Source organism: Empidonax traillii, unplaced genomic scaffold, assembly GCF_003031625.1.
Source record: "Empidonax traillii isolate 1590-97213 ecotype Southwest subspecies unplaced genomic scaffold, ASM303162v1 scaffold692:size495628, whole genome shotgun sequence".
In the NCBI taxonomy this organism is placed as follows: Eukaryota; Metazoa; Chordata; class Aves; order Passeriformes; family Tyrannidae; genus Empidonax; species Empidonax traillii.
This window is the reverse complement of record NW_020955885.1, coordinates 225,944-243,009: the sequence shown is the minus strand read 5'-3', so window position 1 is coordinate 243,009 and position 17,066 is coordinate 225,944. Positions and strand designations below refer to the sequence as shown.

At 40.9% G+C, this 17,066-nt stretch overlaps 1 protein-coding gene across 2 annotated transcripts in view; it reads right to left on the bottom strand.

Annotated features, from left to right (window-relative positions):
* Window positions 1-670: 670 nt before the first annotated feature.
* MBOAT1 (membrane bound O-acyltransferase domain containing 1) overlaps window positions 671-17,066 on the bottom strand; it is a 55,501-nt gene continuing 39,105 nt past the window's right edge. For both annotated transcript variants that reach the window (XM_027899856.1, XM_027899855.1), the window contains 7 exons: window positions 14,782-14,965; window positions 13,062-13,254; window positions 9,850-9,953; window positions 7,042-7,106; window positions 5,561-5,693; window positions 4,257-4,408; window positions 671-2,522 (listed from right to left, as the gene is read on the bottom strand). In XM_027899856.1, coding sequence (XP_027755657.1) covers window positions 2,390-2,522; window positions 4,257-4,408; window positions 5,561-5,693; window positions 7,042-7,106; window positions 9,850-9,953; window positions 13,062-13,254; window positions 14,782-14,965 — 964 coding nt within the window. In that variant the 3' untranslated portion in view covers window positions 671-2,389. The remainder of the gene's footprint in view (window positions 2,523-4,256; window positions 4,409-5,560; window positions 5,694-7,041; window positions 7,107-9,849; window positions 9,954-13,061; window positions 13,255-14,781; window positions 14,966-17,066) is intronic.

Here is a 17,066-nt window from a genome sequence, read left to right as displayed (position 1 = left end):
GGTGAAACCGTAGAAAAGAAACCCCAGTGCTAATATGTGGCCTCTTGAACACACAGCTCAGGAAGGGCTGCAGACCAGAGCACAGGCTGCACAGGCAGATCTCAGGGCACAGAGCAGCAGGTACGGACCTGCAACTGCCTTTGAGTTGAGCATTTACTTTCCAAAACAGGTGCTAAAGCCAACCTGCTGGGAACATCAGTCTTCTGCAGCCTTGCTGTGCGTTATGCTGGCTCTGCCAGAGCTCACAACGATTCATTCTGGTCTGTGGGAGGTAAACACAAGCTCAGGGTGCAGGATTCCACAGCCAGCAGCACCCAAGTCCCCATCCCTTCCTGGGGATGCACCCTGGTTCCCTCCCACAAGAAACAGGGATGGCACAGCCAGACCACAACGGGAAAAATTAGATGCCCAAGGTGCAGCTGAGGCTGGTGTCACAAGGAGAACACACACATGAGGACCAAAAAAAAAAAAAGACTTGCCAAGTTAAGGACAAAGCTGCCACAAAAACAAACAGTGGTCATCTTGTCTCCATTTCAGCAGGAACCGGATGGAACACTCAGCTGCTCTGCAAAATCCAGCAGACCTGAACATCTCCTTTCACAGGTGTGAGGGATTTCACCCACTCACTCACCCATTTTCACATTAGATGTTTGTGATTAATAATGCACGGTGACACAAAGCAAAAGGTTTATTCAGATCAACCTTTTAATCCCACCTTGCCCTTTAAAATAAATTACCAAATAAGCTCTTCCATGAACTATGCTCTAAGTTGTGAGGTGGTCATAGGACAAAAACTTCCCACTAGAGGAAAAAAAATACTTTTGTTTTGGTTTCCCTAATTTGTTTCTTCTCAAAACAATAGGATTCTGTAAAATTTTAATCTGACACAAAAATAAAAATGCAGTAAACAGCAGATTCTTTGCTCAATCACACATTGGTTAAACATTCATAAAGCAATATCAATACTTTAACAAGAGCACTGCTTCTACAAAATCCTCGTAAAAGCATTCCTGGAAAACATTTTAAAACGTGGTTTAGTTGATTCTGATGTGTGGTACCAGCCTATTTTATTGGGGTAAGTGGATTTAAAAAAAAAAAAAAAAAAAAAAGAAAAAGAAACTGCCACAGTATTTTGCAGTAGGTTATCTCAGTGCACGACAAGCTCTTAGGAATTAAACCTCAAAACATCCCTATAAGTCAAGGACTTTACAAGCAGGGAAACTTGCATCAACAGTTAAGTCAGATGTCAAGATCATACAAGGACTCGGTCTTGACTCTTGAGGTCATCATATCATATCACATCACAATATTTTTTAGAGAATGATTTATTATGACTATGATGATTACTGCTCAGGTTTCTTATTAGTGTTATCTGCTGGAATGCAACCACACCATAAGATGGGATGTTTTTGAGTAGAACAGTCTGATCCACTACAAAGCCTTTTCAGATTTAACCCATAACTGTGAGCTTTAAAACACTAACCCTGCATGGTTCCTCACTTATTTTGATACCCAAAAGGAAGAGCTGCATCGCTCTAAAACTGCAAAGTAAGGCTGATGTAGCAATGAGCTCCAGCTGCATCATTAGAGAAGCACAATTCTAAACACCACATATGTCCCTTCTTTTACTCTAGATTGAGTTCTCCCTTCTGCCTTTTTTTTTTTTTTTTTTTCCTTTACTTGGCTTTAGATTTTGGCTTAGCCAGTTTTCAGCGCTCCCAGACACCTATTCCCAAGGGACTTGTCTTGCCCTCATTACCAGCAGGTGTCCCACTGAAGGATGTGAAGCACCCTTGCTGCCGAGTTCAGGCTGCAGTCCCTGCTCTGGGGATCGCTGGGGAAAGCCCCGTTCCCCCTTCCCCCTGCTGGGGCAGAAGTCAGTGCCAGCACTTTGAGCAACCCCCTGTCTCTAGTCCTCTACTTGCTCCATCTCTCTCCATAACCATGAGATGAAAAGTTTCCCCTCCCAGCTGCCCAAAGCACCAGGCTATCAGGCAGCTGGCCTAACTCTTCACTAGCTGCTTTTTGTCCCTCTCTCTAATCACAGGATTATTTGCTGATTAATAATTGTGTATTTCTGCAAAAGAGAAAAAAAAATCGTCTCTGTGAAAAAGTTTAAATATATAAAAACACTTCATAAAAATATTTATTATAAAAATCAAAATGCCCCATGAGCCTGTAAACGTTGCCTGTAAAATCTCCATTAACTGGAATAAATTGAAATACAGTCATTCAGGCTCTCCTCTGCCCTCTCCAGTAAGATTCTAAGATAGCCAACAGAAATGCCACTTGTCTTGCACTTCAACCCTCATGCCACCCAGTTTTCTTCTTTGTTTGTTTACAATACGACGGTTCGGTGACCCAGTGCTGGCAATTTTCTTTGGAGGCATCATTTGTCTTTGCTTTTAACAGAGTTCATCATGGCGTGATTCTGAGACCTTCTTAGGGAGTGGGTTTGAGGCCTGATTGGTAGCAGGAGCAACACCAGGATGCTTAGAATGTGCATGTGAAAATACACAGACCTGGGAACAAAAGCAGAAAGAGAATATTATATTTTTGTTGGCAACAACATGAATTGTGCAACATCTGTAAGCAGAATTAGGTGCTAAGGGATGGATGCAGAATGTACAAAACCTAGAAAGCACAAAAACACACCCTTGAATTTCACACAGTCACACATTTCACACATATACAAATTTGATATCTGCTGGCATGGGTAAAAACATTGCCATGGATGTTAATGAGGCAAGGAAATCAGCAAACTTTAGAACTCAAAGTCTGACAGCTCAGATAAACCCATGTAATTCAACCCTGGAATTATTCAGCCCATCTCTCTTTTAATGTTAGAGTATACAAGACCATGTTCTGAAGAAATATCCTTCATGCTTCAAAAAACAAAAAAAATTAAAAGTGACAGAAATAAAAAGATTCATTTGAAGACGTGAAATAAACCAAAGCACTCAAGTTTTAACTGGGTAAGGTCAGGTAATAACGTTTACAGAAGGCTTGTGGTTTTGAAGGTAACTACTCGGAGATATCTTTATTTGGAAGCCAACTAAACATCAAATATTTTTATTTCAAATAATTCAGTATACATAAGATTGAAGAGAAATAAAAAATACTTAAACCAAATATGTGAGGCCCTGGCAGCTTGGTAAGGATGACGTTTGGGAGCAGTACAGTCCAGTTCCTAACCACAGAAATGTGTCTTTCCGTAGTCTCATTTACGCTTCTTACCAGACTTCTTAATATCCTTGTAAGGTGTTGAAGACCACTGCTGGGTGAGGGGTGCTCAAAAAATTCATGCCCTAGTCCTAAGGCATATAATTTCCTTGCTTAACAGTCTCCAAGTTTAAATGTTAAGAAGTATGTTCAAAATCATCAGGGTAAAAAATATTAAGAAACGAAACGAAGAAATATTTGGAGTAATTTTTTATATGGTAAGTTTTCTGTGTGGAAATCAAATGTTTTAAGGAACAGGAATAGAGAAAGTCGAAATTCAACCCCCTCCAAACAGACTGGCGACAGCCTATCGTGACTACCAGTTTTGTGTCTTTCTTATTAGAGGAGGAAATTGTCTGTCTTCTGAACCAAAACCTGTTACTCTATGTTGACATTTCACTGTAGAATTAAAGAAAAGCAAAGCAATATACTTCAGTCTCCTTTTTCTAATTATTTTCTCAATTTCTCTACTTCAGTCTGGTTTTATTAGAGTACATTCGATATACCCTGCAACAGCAGTGTCTTTTTATTTTAAGGAACCTAGGGAAGTACTAATTTCCTAAGAAAAGATGCATATTTAAATAAAGAAAAGCTTACTCATTTCAAAAAGTAGTGGGCAGCCAGGACCCTCCATATCTCCTCCTGATCACATCTCTTGTTGTACCCATTCAGCAGCTGGAAACCTGGTCTTTGCTCAACAAGTCCTTCCTACTGCCAACTCACATTATTTTTAACTTCTTCAAGCCTTGGCTACGGCTAATGGCTGAGACTCAGCTGTTTTCAAAATGAAGACTGAGTATATGAAAAGTCACATAACGACGCAGAGAAGTTACAAGCAAAGTGCTCTGCCTCGGTGTTATTATTACCTCATTAAGTTACTGAAGCACAAAAACCACCCCTTATACATTAGGGAGTATCCTGTCTGAACTGCTTTCGAATCTGATGAAATGCCAACAGCCTTTCAATGTGGTTTGGGTTATTTAACAAAAGTCTGTGCCGGTCTGGAGAATAACAGTCAAGAGGAGAAAACTTACTTGTAAAACTTAATTGTGGGCTCAACAGCCAGCATAACAAATGGTGCAACGGTGTAGCACACAGCCAGCTGAGTGACAACCCAGGTGACAATGTCGTAGGCTATCTTGAGAGGCACTGATGAGAGAAAGTAATGTCTGCAATTGTTTCTTATCTGCAGGTTAGGGAAAAGTAAAGAGAAAATTATATACGTACATTTCTTAGGCAAAGCCACGAGGACGCATTGCAGTGCATAACTCTCCACTTACCATCAGCATTAGTGTCACAGAAAGGTTCACACACCAGTTAGAAAGCACTGAGAGTAGGAATACAGATGTGTATTGACTGGCATATCCAAGACCCCACAGTCAACCAGTGGCAAACAGAGAAGTGGCCCCCAGTTTCCTCTATCATAATCACAGAAGCAAACTCTCATTCTGGGTGTCTGGCACGGTATCTTTGGGGAGGGGAGCTGTTACAATGTGATCTTCCTCCCTGCTTGTTTTCATTTATTACTGGTTATCAACAGTAAAACAAAATTACTTTAAATGGACAAACAAGTGTTTATACCTGCAAGTATGTGCTTTTCCCTAGAGATTTTGGGTTAGTTTCACATTTCTGAAATCCTCATAAATGAGAGGCAAAGTACACGTGAAGAGAGTATGTTCAGCAACCTGCTTTAGCCATAGTGGTTAATACCGATTACTAGTTTAATTCACCTTTCAAATTGACCTGACTGTTTATCCATAGTCAAACTCTAAAAGACAGCAATGGTGCTTCTTAGCCCTGCACAACAGGCCGGTTCAGCCTGAAAGATCAGCAGTGATAAATGTAACAACAGTGAGACATGAAACCTGTTCTGACCAGTTTACTGCACCAACTGGATCCCCATAAATTGTTCAAGTTTGGGCTAATGCTCAGCCCATAGCAGCTTCTTGTGTAAGACTGGGCCCAAAGCCAATTACACACCAGCACACAGGCAACACGACCCAGCAGAAGTCTGGAATCCAACACGATCTTGAACCCCAAGCTAATTTGACTGCATAGACATAGCTGGTGGCTCTACTAACTGTCTATCCTTGAACAACATTTCCTCTGACAGCCGGGGACAGCAGTGCATCACGTGCAGAGTCAGTGCTGGTTCTAACTGCTGGGGGTACTTTGCAATCAGCATCAGGGCAGAACAAAGTTTCAGTGAACACCAAGCCTGCAAAGGCATGCAAGAGGGCTCACATCAGGGACAAGCTGCTTGACCGTGTGAGGGTGCAGTTGGCAGCTGGATAGTACCTAGCACGGGCCTCAGAAGAGAACAATGAAAGGTACATACTGCTCTGGCTGCGAGCGTGATAAGGATTCCAGTGAGAAACGTAAAATAATATCCAGGGTAGATACCGTGCCACAGGGCCGACAGGATAAATGTTAAAGCTGTAGGGTACCAGGGAGCTCTGTCATAGCAGACACTGCAAAAATGAAAACAAAAGAGAAGAGGCTGAATACAACTCAACAATGGACACTGCACTCCAAATACTTCTCTGTTTTCCAAGGTCTTACTCTGCTTTCTTAATGGTCTTATCTCTGTTACAGACTAGGTTGTGAGGCACTCTCCCTTCATTTAAATGGAGGTTTAGATGGAATGAGGAAGCATGCTTCTTTGCACTGAGCACCCAAAGAGTGCCTGCACAAATATTCCTGGTGCTCAAAGCATTTATGTAAATAATGGGATAAAGGACAGGCAAGACTTTATTCACCTTTACGTCTCTATCTGGAATCATACACCACCCTTCAAAACTCTGATGACAGATCAAGAGCAAGTTGAAAGACAAAGAGAGGTGACCCCACCCTCCAGTGGTGAACAGAGATATTTTTAGGCACGGTTATCTGGCAGATGCTGGGAACAACAGGGAGTGCCGTAAGCTATTGCGAAACAGGGGATTCCTGCTAACTTTAGCAGCCCAAAAATCTTATTCCCAAGATGCAAGTGAAGGATAACAGTTCAAGAACACAGCAACCAGTCTATTTGGCTATCCAAAGTTTAAATGAAACACTGTGTTCCAAGGAAATGAGTCAGGATAAATGATTTTCTTACCAGGAACATAATTTGAATAATGAAAAATAGCAGACATTGACTTTTAAGATGTATGTATTTAACACCATTATAGTTATAATAGCTACAATAAATCTATGCCTGCATTTCAGACACCATGTTGACTGTATACTGAGCTTTAATCATGCCACAAAGTGTAATGAGTAACAAGACACAGTCCAATCTACAAAATTTGGACTCGTGTTAGTAGTTATAATATGTGCCTTAACAGTCAGTGGTTAAAATCAAGTCATCTCAGTGCCATATCCTAAACAGAGACTCCTTGGCAAGCATCTTCTGGTAACTCCAAACCAGACTACATTAGAACTTGGAAGATTTTGACTTCTCTGCACTTCTTGCTGAACTGGATCCCAGTGACATAGCAAGGTTCACCTCCACATGGGAAACATAGCACAGCAAAGAAAAGCAAAGCAGTACAGGAAGAATAATGGAGGGAAACGAAAAAATGGTATTACTTTCTATTATGAGCAATTCAAACAGTTCATTTATGACTTTGCTGCTCATATATAAAATGTGAGCATTTTACATCTGCAGCAATAAAACTTTACAGCACCAAATACCCTTGTATACCACCAGCTGTTAAAGACACCGAAAAAAAGAAAGAACAAGAGGCTATATATTTATGAGATTGACCAGTCAGCATTTTTCCAGGCCATGTAGTGATTTTGAGTCTCACATGCATGTTGCTGTTTGATTACTCTTACCGTTTTAGCCAGGCAGCTGTCTGAATGTTCCAGTTTTCAATGTACATTTTAAAACTTGTCGCCGTCTGAGAAAGAAGTTCACATGAAATGTTAGCACTGAAACCTGTAAAATACTACTTGCATTTTAAATTCATGAGGAGCTACATGGAAAATATTAATTCTAAGCGGCTAACTTTTGTGAAGACCCTGCCACAATCCATCATTACACTAATATGATTTGGGAGGGACATGAACTAGGTTGATGGCTCACTGCCAACTTGGCACTTGCTCTAAAATCTCGCTTTGTTTCATAAAATTAAATACAACATTTGATTATTTTTCAAATAATGGGAAATCTGAAAAGTTTTTTTGCTTTATATGGTTGGTCTTCAGTTCATAAACAGCTTAATTTTTGGAAAAGATATCTTGCCACCCATTAAGCAGTCTGGACTTCCCTAGAGCGAGATTAAAACAACGTGTTAAAAAAATCAAAAGAAATTCATTATTATTTGGAGAAGGAAGGGGGGGGGAATGAAAAACATGGACAAAAAAATTTAGGACTAAATTTAGAAGCCAACTGTCAGTCCACTGCCAAGCTTGAGAAAACAGAGTAGACTCCAGGGTCCTGAGAGAACCACCCATTAATTTCTCTGAGTTCCCTCAGCTTTAGAAGACTGTTGGACTCTGCTGTTCAGCATCAGTTCCCTAATCCTGATCAAATTCACATCTGGTGGTTCTCCAACCCTGCTCCCCGCCTTGGTTCCACGCCTGCTGACAAAAACCTCCAAAAACCCTCACCAAGCAGGAACATGATTCAGTGACATTATTGTGGCATTATTTTGCCATTTCAGCTGCAGGCAAGGGCACGCTGAAAAGATGTATTAAGGGCAAAGATTTCCAAGGGGAATATGCAGATATCTTTGCACTTCCACACAGAATCCCTAAGGCTAGCATTTCATCCTCTAAATTTAAGGAGTTAAAATGATTAGCAATTCCCAGTGCAGCACTGCCACATTTTAATTGCCTTGCTGCACCAAGAGAAGCCAAGAAAAATAGTTTCACGTCCAACTAATATTGTCACTCTCTTCTGGCCTCCTTTAATTTCCCCAGTTGCATTAACAGGAGTGAAAGTAGTCACTGGCTGTCAAAACAAGCATGTTGCCAAGGCTTCCATGTTCCAACACGTGTTTAGCCCCTGTCCATGTTTTAATGCCTGTACAACTCCTGCCAAGTGCTTATCTTTACTACAGATCAGATAGTCCCACTTAGCACACAAGTTCCCAACTCCTGAGCAATTTTAAATATGCAGGTGGCTATACTTGCTGAATATACAGACTATACCTGTACACACTGCACAATCACACTTCAACCTCCAGCATTCTTGTTGGCACATAAAGTGATGGTTCAAGGCTTACCCAAAGTCATGGTCTCTGTAGCTCCTTTTTTTCTCATTGCACACATGATCAGATCAGAGAGCACTCTGCTTTATGCTCTTGGAAACAGTTTCTGATCTCTGTTGTCCATGTGACCAATAAAGGAAGTAAGTTTTGAGAGGCCTACAGTTCAGTGGGTAGAGAGGAGCAAAAGCTCCTGTTTCCTTAATTTGGCTTGACTAAAGAGCACTGCTTGCACTTTACTTTCCTCCTTCAAACAAAAGTTTCCTCAGCTCATCAAAGTAGGAATCATCTCCTGCCAAAGACTGAATCAGATATTGATTCAAGATCTCAGAGTGGCACCTAGGGTGCTGCTGTCACCGAGGAGTGTAAAGCATTTCTGGGCTCTGTATTCTGTACCGCTCAAGGGGAGATGTACACTGAGAATTAATTAATTTAAAAAAAAAAATGTTGAAAAAGAGGGAGCGTATCATGATACTTCCAATTTTGGCTTCTTCAATGAAGAATTGCAGGGGCTCTTTCATTTTTGAGCAGAGCTATCACAGCACGTTCACTTAATCACAGATCATTCAGCAATAAAGCAGTGAGCTTATTTCTCTCTGTGGTTACGTTTAAAATCCTAACTACAGAATTACAGGGGGAAGCTCCTCCTATTTTGAAAAAAGAAGCCTTTAGAAAGCAGTCTCAGACACATAAATATTTCCATATCTCACTTGCATTCACAAAATATTTTTCAGGGCAAACAATTGGCCATCTTTTGCATTAGAGATACAAACATAAACAGCTTGCAAAAGACTAATGGATTTTAAAAGTACACTGCAGTCACAAGAAATCTGTGACAGATGTTTTGAGAAACAGTGTGGCTTGCTGGACGGTGCTCTAGATCTGTAGCCATCTAAGCTCCATGTGGCTCTGCCAGTTCCCATTCAGGTTGCTTGATTTGTACCTGTTATGTTTCCTACCCTCGCTTTTCTCCATTTACAAGAGGCACTCCAGCCCTTCCAAGTGTTTGTGCGATGACTGCTTGCGCCTCTTTCACTACCACCACTTATCTCAACTGGGCTACAAAAGTGGAAGTGTTAGAAGTAAATAAACAGACATTCACAGATGGTGAAGAATCATAGCTGTGAGCAATTTACTGACCCGCTGAGCTCAGTCACAATCTACAGTACTTGACTGCTCATTTATTAAATATCTGACACAATTATTTATTAGCATTCAGGAAAATATTTCGAAATACAACCTGAATACAGACCGTGAGGAAGGCTGTGAGTGAGATGCTTCTTATCTGCCCAACAGATAAAACACAAAACCTATTCACGCTACAGAGGAGCAGCCTGGTGGCATGGACTTATTTTCCTTTCTGCAAAGCCTCTCCCCATTATCATGCCCATTTCTCTGTAATTACGCCAATGCAGCCACTCCTTTATCTCACCTCAATGTTCCAGATATTCAAATTGGACAACAGGTCCCAGCGGAAAGTGCCTGTCTCATCAACTCCACTGAATCCGTAACCAGCTGCATTGTTGACTGCATCTGCTGCAATGTCAAAGCAAAACGGGTCAAAATCAGACTGCTGGAAAAGCCATATTTTCTTACAAGTCAGCATGACACTAAGCACACATTCAAACCAGCTTTGTAGAAATTAGCAACCTCTCTTTCCAAGAAAGACTTTTTCTTTGCAAAGGGCACTGTTATAAGGCTATGTAAGAGTCATTTCCTGAAGAGGAAAGATCACCTACTCCTTAGACAAAAGAAAAAACAGTTCATAGAAATCACTTTTCCTATTATTTTGCCTTTATTATTCACCTGTGATAGATATACAAGTGTGGCCATAAAACGATTGAGCATTTCCTTCAAAAGGGCAAATGGATGTCACAGCGTTTTCCAGCATTCAGGAAAGCTGTAATGTCTCAAAGACATGCTTACCGTTTCTATTAAGAGTTCCAACATAATTGTTTTAATTAAGACTGTCATTCAGACTTCCACAGACAAAGCCTTTTGCCAATCCTGCTGCTCAGTGCCTCACTAAAGTGTCTCACCATCTCTACAAATCAAATATTGAGTAACTTCAATTACTGACTTAGCTACTTCAAGCGCAAGTAAAAGCTTGGATAACGGTAGGCATTACACATTGCTACACTCTTGCCCAGGACGCTGGTCAACTACCTCCCCCTCTCAGACTTGCCTGGAAGTCACCTCATCACTGGATCTCAAGATTCTGCTTTCAGTGTGCCCCTGCTAGAAATACCTTCTGGGAGTATTAAGAAAACTGAAGGGAGGATTCATTATCACCTCTGAATCACTGGTTGCAGCCAAAATTGAGGATCATTGGAAGAAAAAGTGAAGCGCAAGGACAGGTAAGGCTTTTCCTTCTAGATCCTTTATAAAATAAAAGCCTGGTTGTGCTTTTAAAAGGTCAGTATTTGTTTTCCAATAAGGAAAACTGAATTTCCTTTGTAAATGCTATGAGTACGGGCACAAGCTCATGGAGAGGCCCTAATGCACAAAACTAGGGAGAGAATCTAATTAAAAGCAACAAGACTAACAATAAATAAATAAACAAACAAATAGCCTTCTCTAACCTCAGACTTTCCATTTTATTTTCCACTTTACTAAATGAGCCAGGTTTTACTGATGGAAAGAAAGGCCTCCATGTTTTTAATTATCTCCCTGTTTAAAAAAAAACCCAAACAAACAATGAACAACAACCCAGTACGAAGTTGGCCCGTAGGATCCTGTTATGGGATCCAGTCAGGGGCTGGAGCTGCAGGTAACAGTCACCCCAGAGCAGGGGAACTCCTGCATTTGCTCCTTCTTGCCCTAAGGGTTGCAGGGACCAATCACTTAGTGTTTATTTGCCAAAAGCAAGAAACCAGAAATCATAGGATCAGCAGTAATAATACAGCAGACCCCTCAGCCTCTTGCTTCCCAAGCTGCTGACTGCAGAGCAAGGCGTGAAGCACAGAAAGATGACAACTGTCCACCCTCAAATTGCTCACAAACCCCCAGACTCCACAAAGCTCAGCAGAGGTTTGTCTCTCTGCCGACTTGAACAGCTCTGGTGCGTGGCTTTCACCATTCCTTGGGTGGAAGCACTCAGACCTGAAGTGGTTCAGCAGCTCAGAGTTAGGTTTGCAGCCCCGTTCCCGTGACCATCGCTAATGCAGAAAGAAGCTGAGTTTTCTTTCCGTGGATCTGGAGGAATTCGGCAGCAGCGCAGCTCTCACACAATAGCGTGCCTGTCCTTTTCCGAGGACAGGAAGCGTTTATCAGCCCATTTCAGCAGGCACTTTTGTAATGCCCTGGGCCACACCACCAGGAGCAAAACTGCAAAAGGATAAAGTGTCTGCTGTTCTGCTGCCTGGATTTGCAGCATGAATAACAGAGGCCTCACCCTCCAGTATGTAATGCATGCTTTCCACCCCACCCCCCCTTCATTTGTTAGATATTTCTACAGCCTCTATGGCTTAGTCACGTCACAAATCCAAGTTCAATAATGGACTTTCAGGAAACTATAATGCTGGAAAAAAATGGAGGCAACAATTTGACGCTGGATCCCACAAAAATAAGTTTGTGAGCAAGCCATTCTTAATCTCAAAGCCTTTCCCATCCCACACATGCCAGTCCTGGCTGCCTTCCCTCCATCTGACAGTTTTATTCCCAGCAGTTTAATCACAGCCTCGCAATGAATCTCCCTGACTATTTCCATCTCATTTCAGTGACACCCTTCTCAGCCTCAGGTATATGCACTGCTGGCTGGGCTTTTAGGATCTCCCCTACACACAGTGTCTTCTAATGCCAGCAAAAAAGTTCAGCAGATTTTCATCCTGGCCTAAAGGATTTGACTCCTCACACACAGATGTGAAATGTGACTTCTGAAAGATAGAAGGTAGAATGTAAAAAGATTATTTTGACCACTGGTCAAGCTGGCTGCTAAAAGAAATTTGCTTCTCTTTCTAATGAGCTGTCTTACTTCTTTTTTTCCTTGCAGAGATTTTTGGGTCCTTCACAACCCCTCTCCTTCATTCCCCATGGTTCTCCAGCCCTTTCTCTGGACTTCTCAAAGCCAAAGTATTTACAGGACCCCACAGTGCCTTAGAGGCACAGCCTAACTTCAGCCCCACAACGTGCACCACAGCTTTCCAACAGAGAGACGTGCTAAAGAGAGCCCTAAAGAAAGAGAGGGGTCTGTTTGCACTGTAACATGCAAAGCCTGAGCCAGTATGACAAATTTTAACCTCTAAACCCCATCAATACAAGTGAAAAGCTATGAGTAAAGCGTAATAAATCATTGTTAAGAGGAGGGGATTTCCTGTAATAATTAATTTGATACATTAACAAAGTTTTAAGTGAGAGGAAATCGTTACATTGGCTCTGCTGTAAAGAAGCTGAAAAACACATTTGGCTCCAGGCACAGGGAATCTTCACAGACAAGCTGGAACAGATTTTATGCACATTTTTTCAAAATTTTTGACATCTCCCCACTTCACCAGGGTTCACTGCCTAAGGAACACAAGTACATCTCTCAAGTGAACTACAGAGTTAGGGACCATTTTATTCTCTCCCCGCCCTCAATGTTTCACCCCTCTCCCATTTACAAACTTATTTGTTACACACAAAAACACAAGACGTGGCCACACTTACCCAACGTCCATGCAAAGTAATACTTTGGTTTTGCTGCCTGTGTTACAACATACAGGTAACCAAGTCTTGTCAAGAAGGGTGTTTTATCAAGAAATTCATCATCAATAATATACGCCATAGGAAAGTTCTTGGTAAGTGTCAGGAATAAGATGAGAGATACTAGTGTGATACAAAGCTTGTACACCACTGCTCCCTAAAAAGACCAAACAATGAAACATTCATTAGAAACATTTGATCAAGGGGAAAACAAGGCAGCGTTCATGACATACAAAAACAATGTGCTTCAAGAACCAGTAAAGTTAGAAATGGCAAAGTTGATACTAACTAGCTCAGAAGAGGTGACGAAGAAAAGGCCAGAGTCAAAGCTTTAGTTTCGTTTGGTTTACTGAACTACCTACAGATAGGTACAAAGGACTATCAATCACAAGTCAACTGTGATTGGTGATGAACTTCATGAAAGACTCCTACATCAGTTAGTGGACGTCCTAAAATGAGGAAGAAAACAAACAAAACCCTACAATGGAAAGCAGCTCCCTACCTTCCTATGTACTACTACTGACAATCATGTCTGTAGTTTGAAGCTTGTTTTCACAGGATCACAGAATATTCTGAGCTGGACGGGACCCACAAGGATCACTGAGTCCAGCTCTCAAGTGAATGGCCCACACAGGGATTAAACCCAAAACCTTGGTGTTTATTAGCACCAGGCTGATAATCTCAGGGTCAAACACACATAATGAGTAAACCCTTCTTGATACAGTCATAATTAAAAGGTAAATCTGGCACTTGGGTACCATGTAAAAATTGACTCATGTTCTGAAAAGGCTAATAAACATGCAATATGATACCAAAACAACAATGTGGGTTTTGATCCAAAGTACTTTTTTTATATATTCTCCACATTCTGGAATAAATTATTGTGAAATTATTTTTTAACGTGGATTTTAATATATTCTCTGCCAATTTACATCTTACACAATATAGGCCTTATTCTGACCTCAGTCAGCCTAATGTAAATCAGAAGTGACACCTCTAGAGCCAGTAGAAAGACAACTGTGTACAACTGGAATCAGCTATGCATAAGCTCATATTCAACCTCAGAGGAGACATTCTGCACACACTCACAAAGGTTCAGTGCCACCTTAAGATAAGAGAGAAATCTGGTTCTCATGGTGTTATCCTGCTGTACCAGAAGGCCATTTTAAGAGAAGGTTTTAAGTAATATTAAAAAAATATAAAATAAAATTAGTGTTAATAGTATGTGAAAAAGTTACCTCTGAGTCATCTTAGAGTGTGAGATTCTCTTGTAAAGCACCAGGACAGGCTACAGTTTCTGATTAGCCACGAATCATATATTTCTAACATCTCCTGTACTACAGGGGAAATTTTACTTTTTTTCCTTATGTTTCCTCTTCTGTCTGAAGCTTAACTGCAACATGCCATTGTCAGAACTTGCAGACCATTCCCATTGCTGCACGAAGGACACCCATTAACCAGTGGCCTGTTCTTTAAGCCAAACCCATTTGGGGAATTCACTAGTCCCTTCACCCCTGACCTTGTGATAAAAACAGCAGTCACACACAGAAAAGAAAACAGTGTAACATTTACTGGGAAAATTATCCAAAACTCTTTTTTCTTCTTAGTTTTTAATTATAAGAATCATGCACAAAGCTGTACTCTCCTACCCTCGGCAATAAAACTTTGTCACTTTAAAACTTACAGTTGGAGAAGGATCAGGAAGTCTGTCGTAACCCTTCTGCTTCCAGTTCACTTCTAAGAGTTTCATGTGCACATGCCTCCCTTCAATGAAGGCGATATAATCCTTGTAATTGCTGCAAGGCCCAGCTATGATGCTCATAAAATTGAGGAGATAACTTAAATACTCCAGTAAAGAAGGTCTTGACCTGTGAAAAATCAGCCACACGCACCAAAACAAACAAATCAACAAAACAAAACAAAGAAACAAACAAAAACCACGGTAAAACACAGCACAGGCTTTCACCAGTTTTTGTTTGCAGGGTCTGCCTCATTTCCCCACCTCTCTCCTATCATCCTCACCCCAGCTGAAAGCTCACTAGATCTCTTTGGGAGAAGATGAAACACATTCTGTCTTATATTCTGGCAATGTCTGGCAGATGGTAGTCAGAACAAAGGTAACAGGGAAGTGTTTAATCTACAGGTGAACTAACACCAAGGATTTGAAAAGTTGTGATCTTACAAACTTACCAAATTACTGTTGTTTTAAAACAGTAACAAATTTAACTACCCACTTTCAAACAAACTGGCTTGTGCATTTTGAAGAAGCCACCAGTACAAGGAGTGAGAAGCTGGTAATTAGTTTTGGACATCTGTCCAGTATGACAGGGACCATAGTGCCTTGTTATACAAACCACAGGGCAGGGAACTTTTAAGATCAGGGCTCTCAAGCCTGAGAGAAGCTCTTGCTCACTCTTAAGTCCAGCCTTTTGAAAAATGGGAAGTGTCATGTGAGACAGAGAGGAAGAGAATTGAGAGACTCTCTCCTACCGTGCAAATAAAGGAAGTAATTGCCTATATTGCATCATGAACAGGAAAAGGAACGAAGGGAAAAAAGCCACATAAATTAAAAGACAGCTGAAGATGAAAGTCAAAGAAAGTCCATCATGTTCGTTTTTTCCATTTTGTGTGTGCATATCCCTCCAGGTCCTTCTGGGATTTTACATTTGATGTAAAATGAAGAAGATTCGTTGTCCTTGCTACAGATCAGTACGATGGAAAAATAAGATGTACAGGGGCCCAGTTTTTTAGTGTGGCAAAAAAAATGCCAACATCAACATTGTGCACTGAGTGCTCTCCACGAATGTGCTAATAGTCAGCATTCAAGTCAACATGGAGCCCTGAGATGAGAGCACAAACTTGGGCACAATGTTTCAGGGCTCTCCTGTCCAAGGCACAGATGGACAATCATAAACCAAAACCCACTTAAAATTCTTTCATACTAAAACAAATTTCTAGCCGAAAAACTAAGCAACAGTTAAACATTTGCTGTTGCCTACTTCTATTCTGAAGTGGAATTAGTTTGAATAAACAGTTAGATTAGCCAGGATTTTCTGCATTCACCCTGCTGGTTGTTGTAGATGTTAGTGCCTGAACGGTATGTTCTCTGGTCAAAGCATTCCACAGAAAGATGCAGCAAACAATTTGGGGTAGGGCTCATCTTTCTGTTCTACAAAACCAGGTCCATGATTTGGGCTTCTGAGCTCTACAGTTAAGATTAAAAATAAAGTCATTAGTTTCAGCTCAGATACTGGACGTGGTTGGGTGGGGAGACATGAGCAATGCACGAAGGAATGTACAGAGGATGAGTGAGAAACAAAAACAGACCAAGAACAGGAGGGAAGACAAAAGGCTCAATTACCAAAGGGGATTTAAAACTCTTCAGTTATGAGCTCATCTACTGTACAAGAAAAAAAAAAAAAAAAAAGCCTGTTTGGTAAGAACTTGACTAGAATTAATCATACGGTCACAAGGGCCCAGTGCATAGAACATTATGCTGTGAGCCTTAAAATAGCTATACAAGACTACCTACAGGACTTTTGCTTTTCAAGAAATTACTCCCTTACTTTTTGAAACCCACAGGCAGATTTTCTGATGGCTGAATCTTCTGCCTTGGAAATGAAGGAAGTAATTTATTTGGCCTTAAACAAACAATTCATGGTGAAAAGTAGTTATGGCTGTAAGACTAATTCTGTAAAAAAAAAACTGATTTGCACCCTGTACTTATTATTGAGAGACAAACTAGAAAAAAAGGCATTCAAAAGAGATGATCAGCAAGCTCTCTCCAGCTGAAAAATGAGAAGACTGGTCACATAACGTGAAGAACCAGGAGTATTAACATTAGGGAGGGAGACAGAAAAAATAAAATTCCAGTGTTCAAAAATGATGGCAAAGAAAAGCTGCACTTGAACTTTCAGAGTCAAACCAAAATGAATTTTTACTATGCAGTGGTTTGCTGACAGGGTAGGA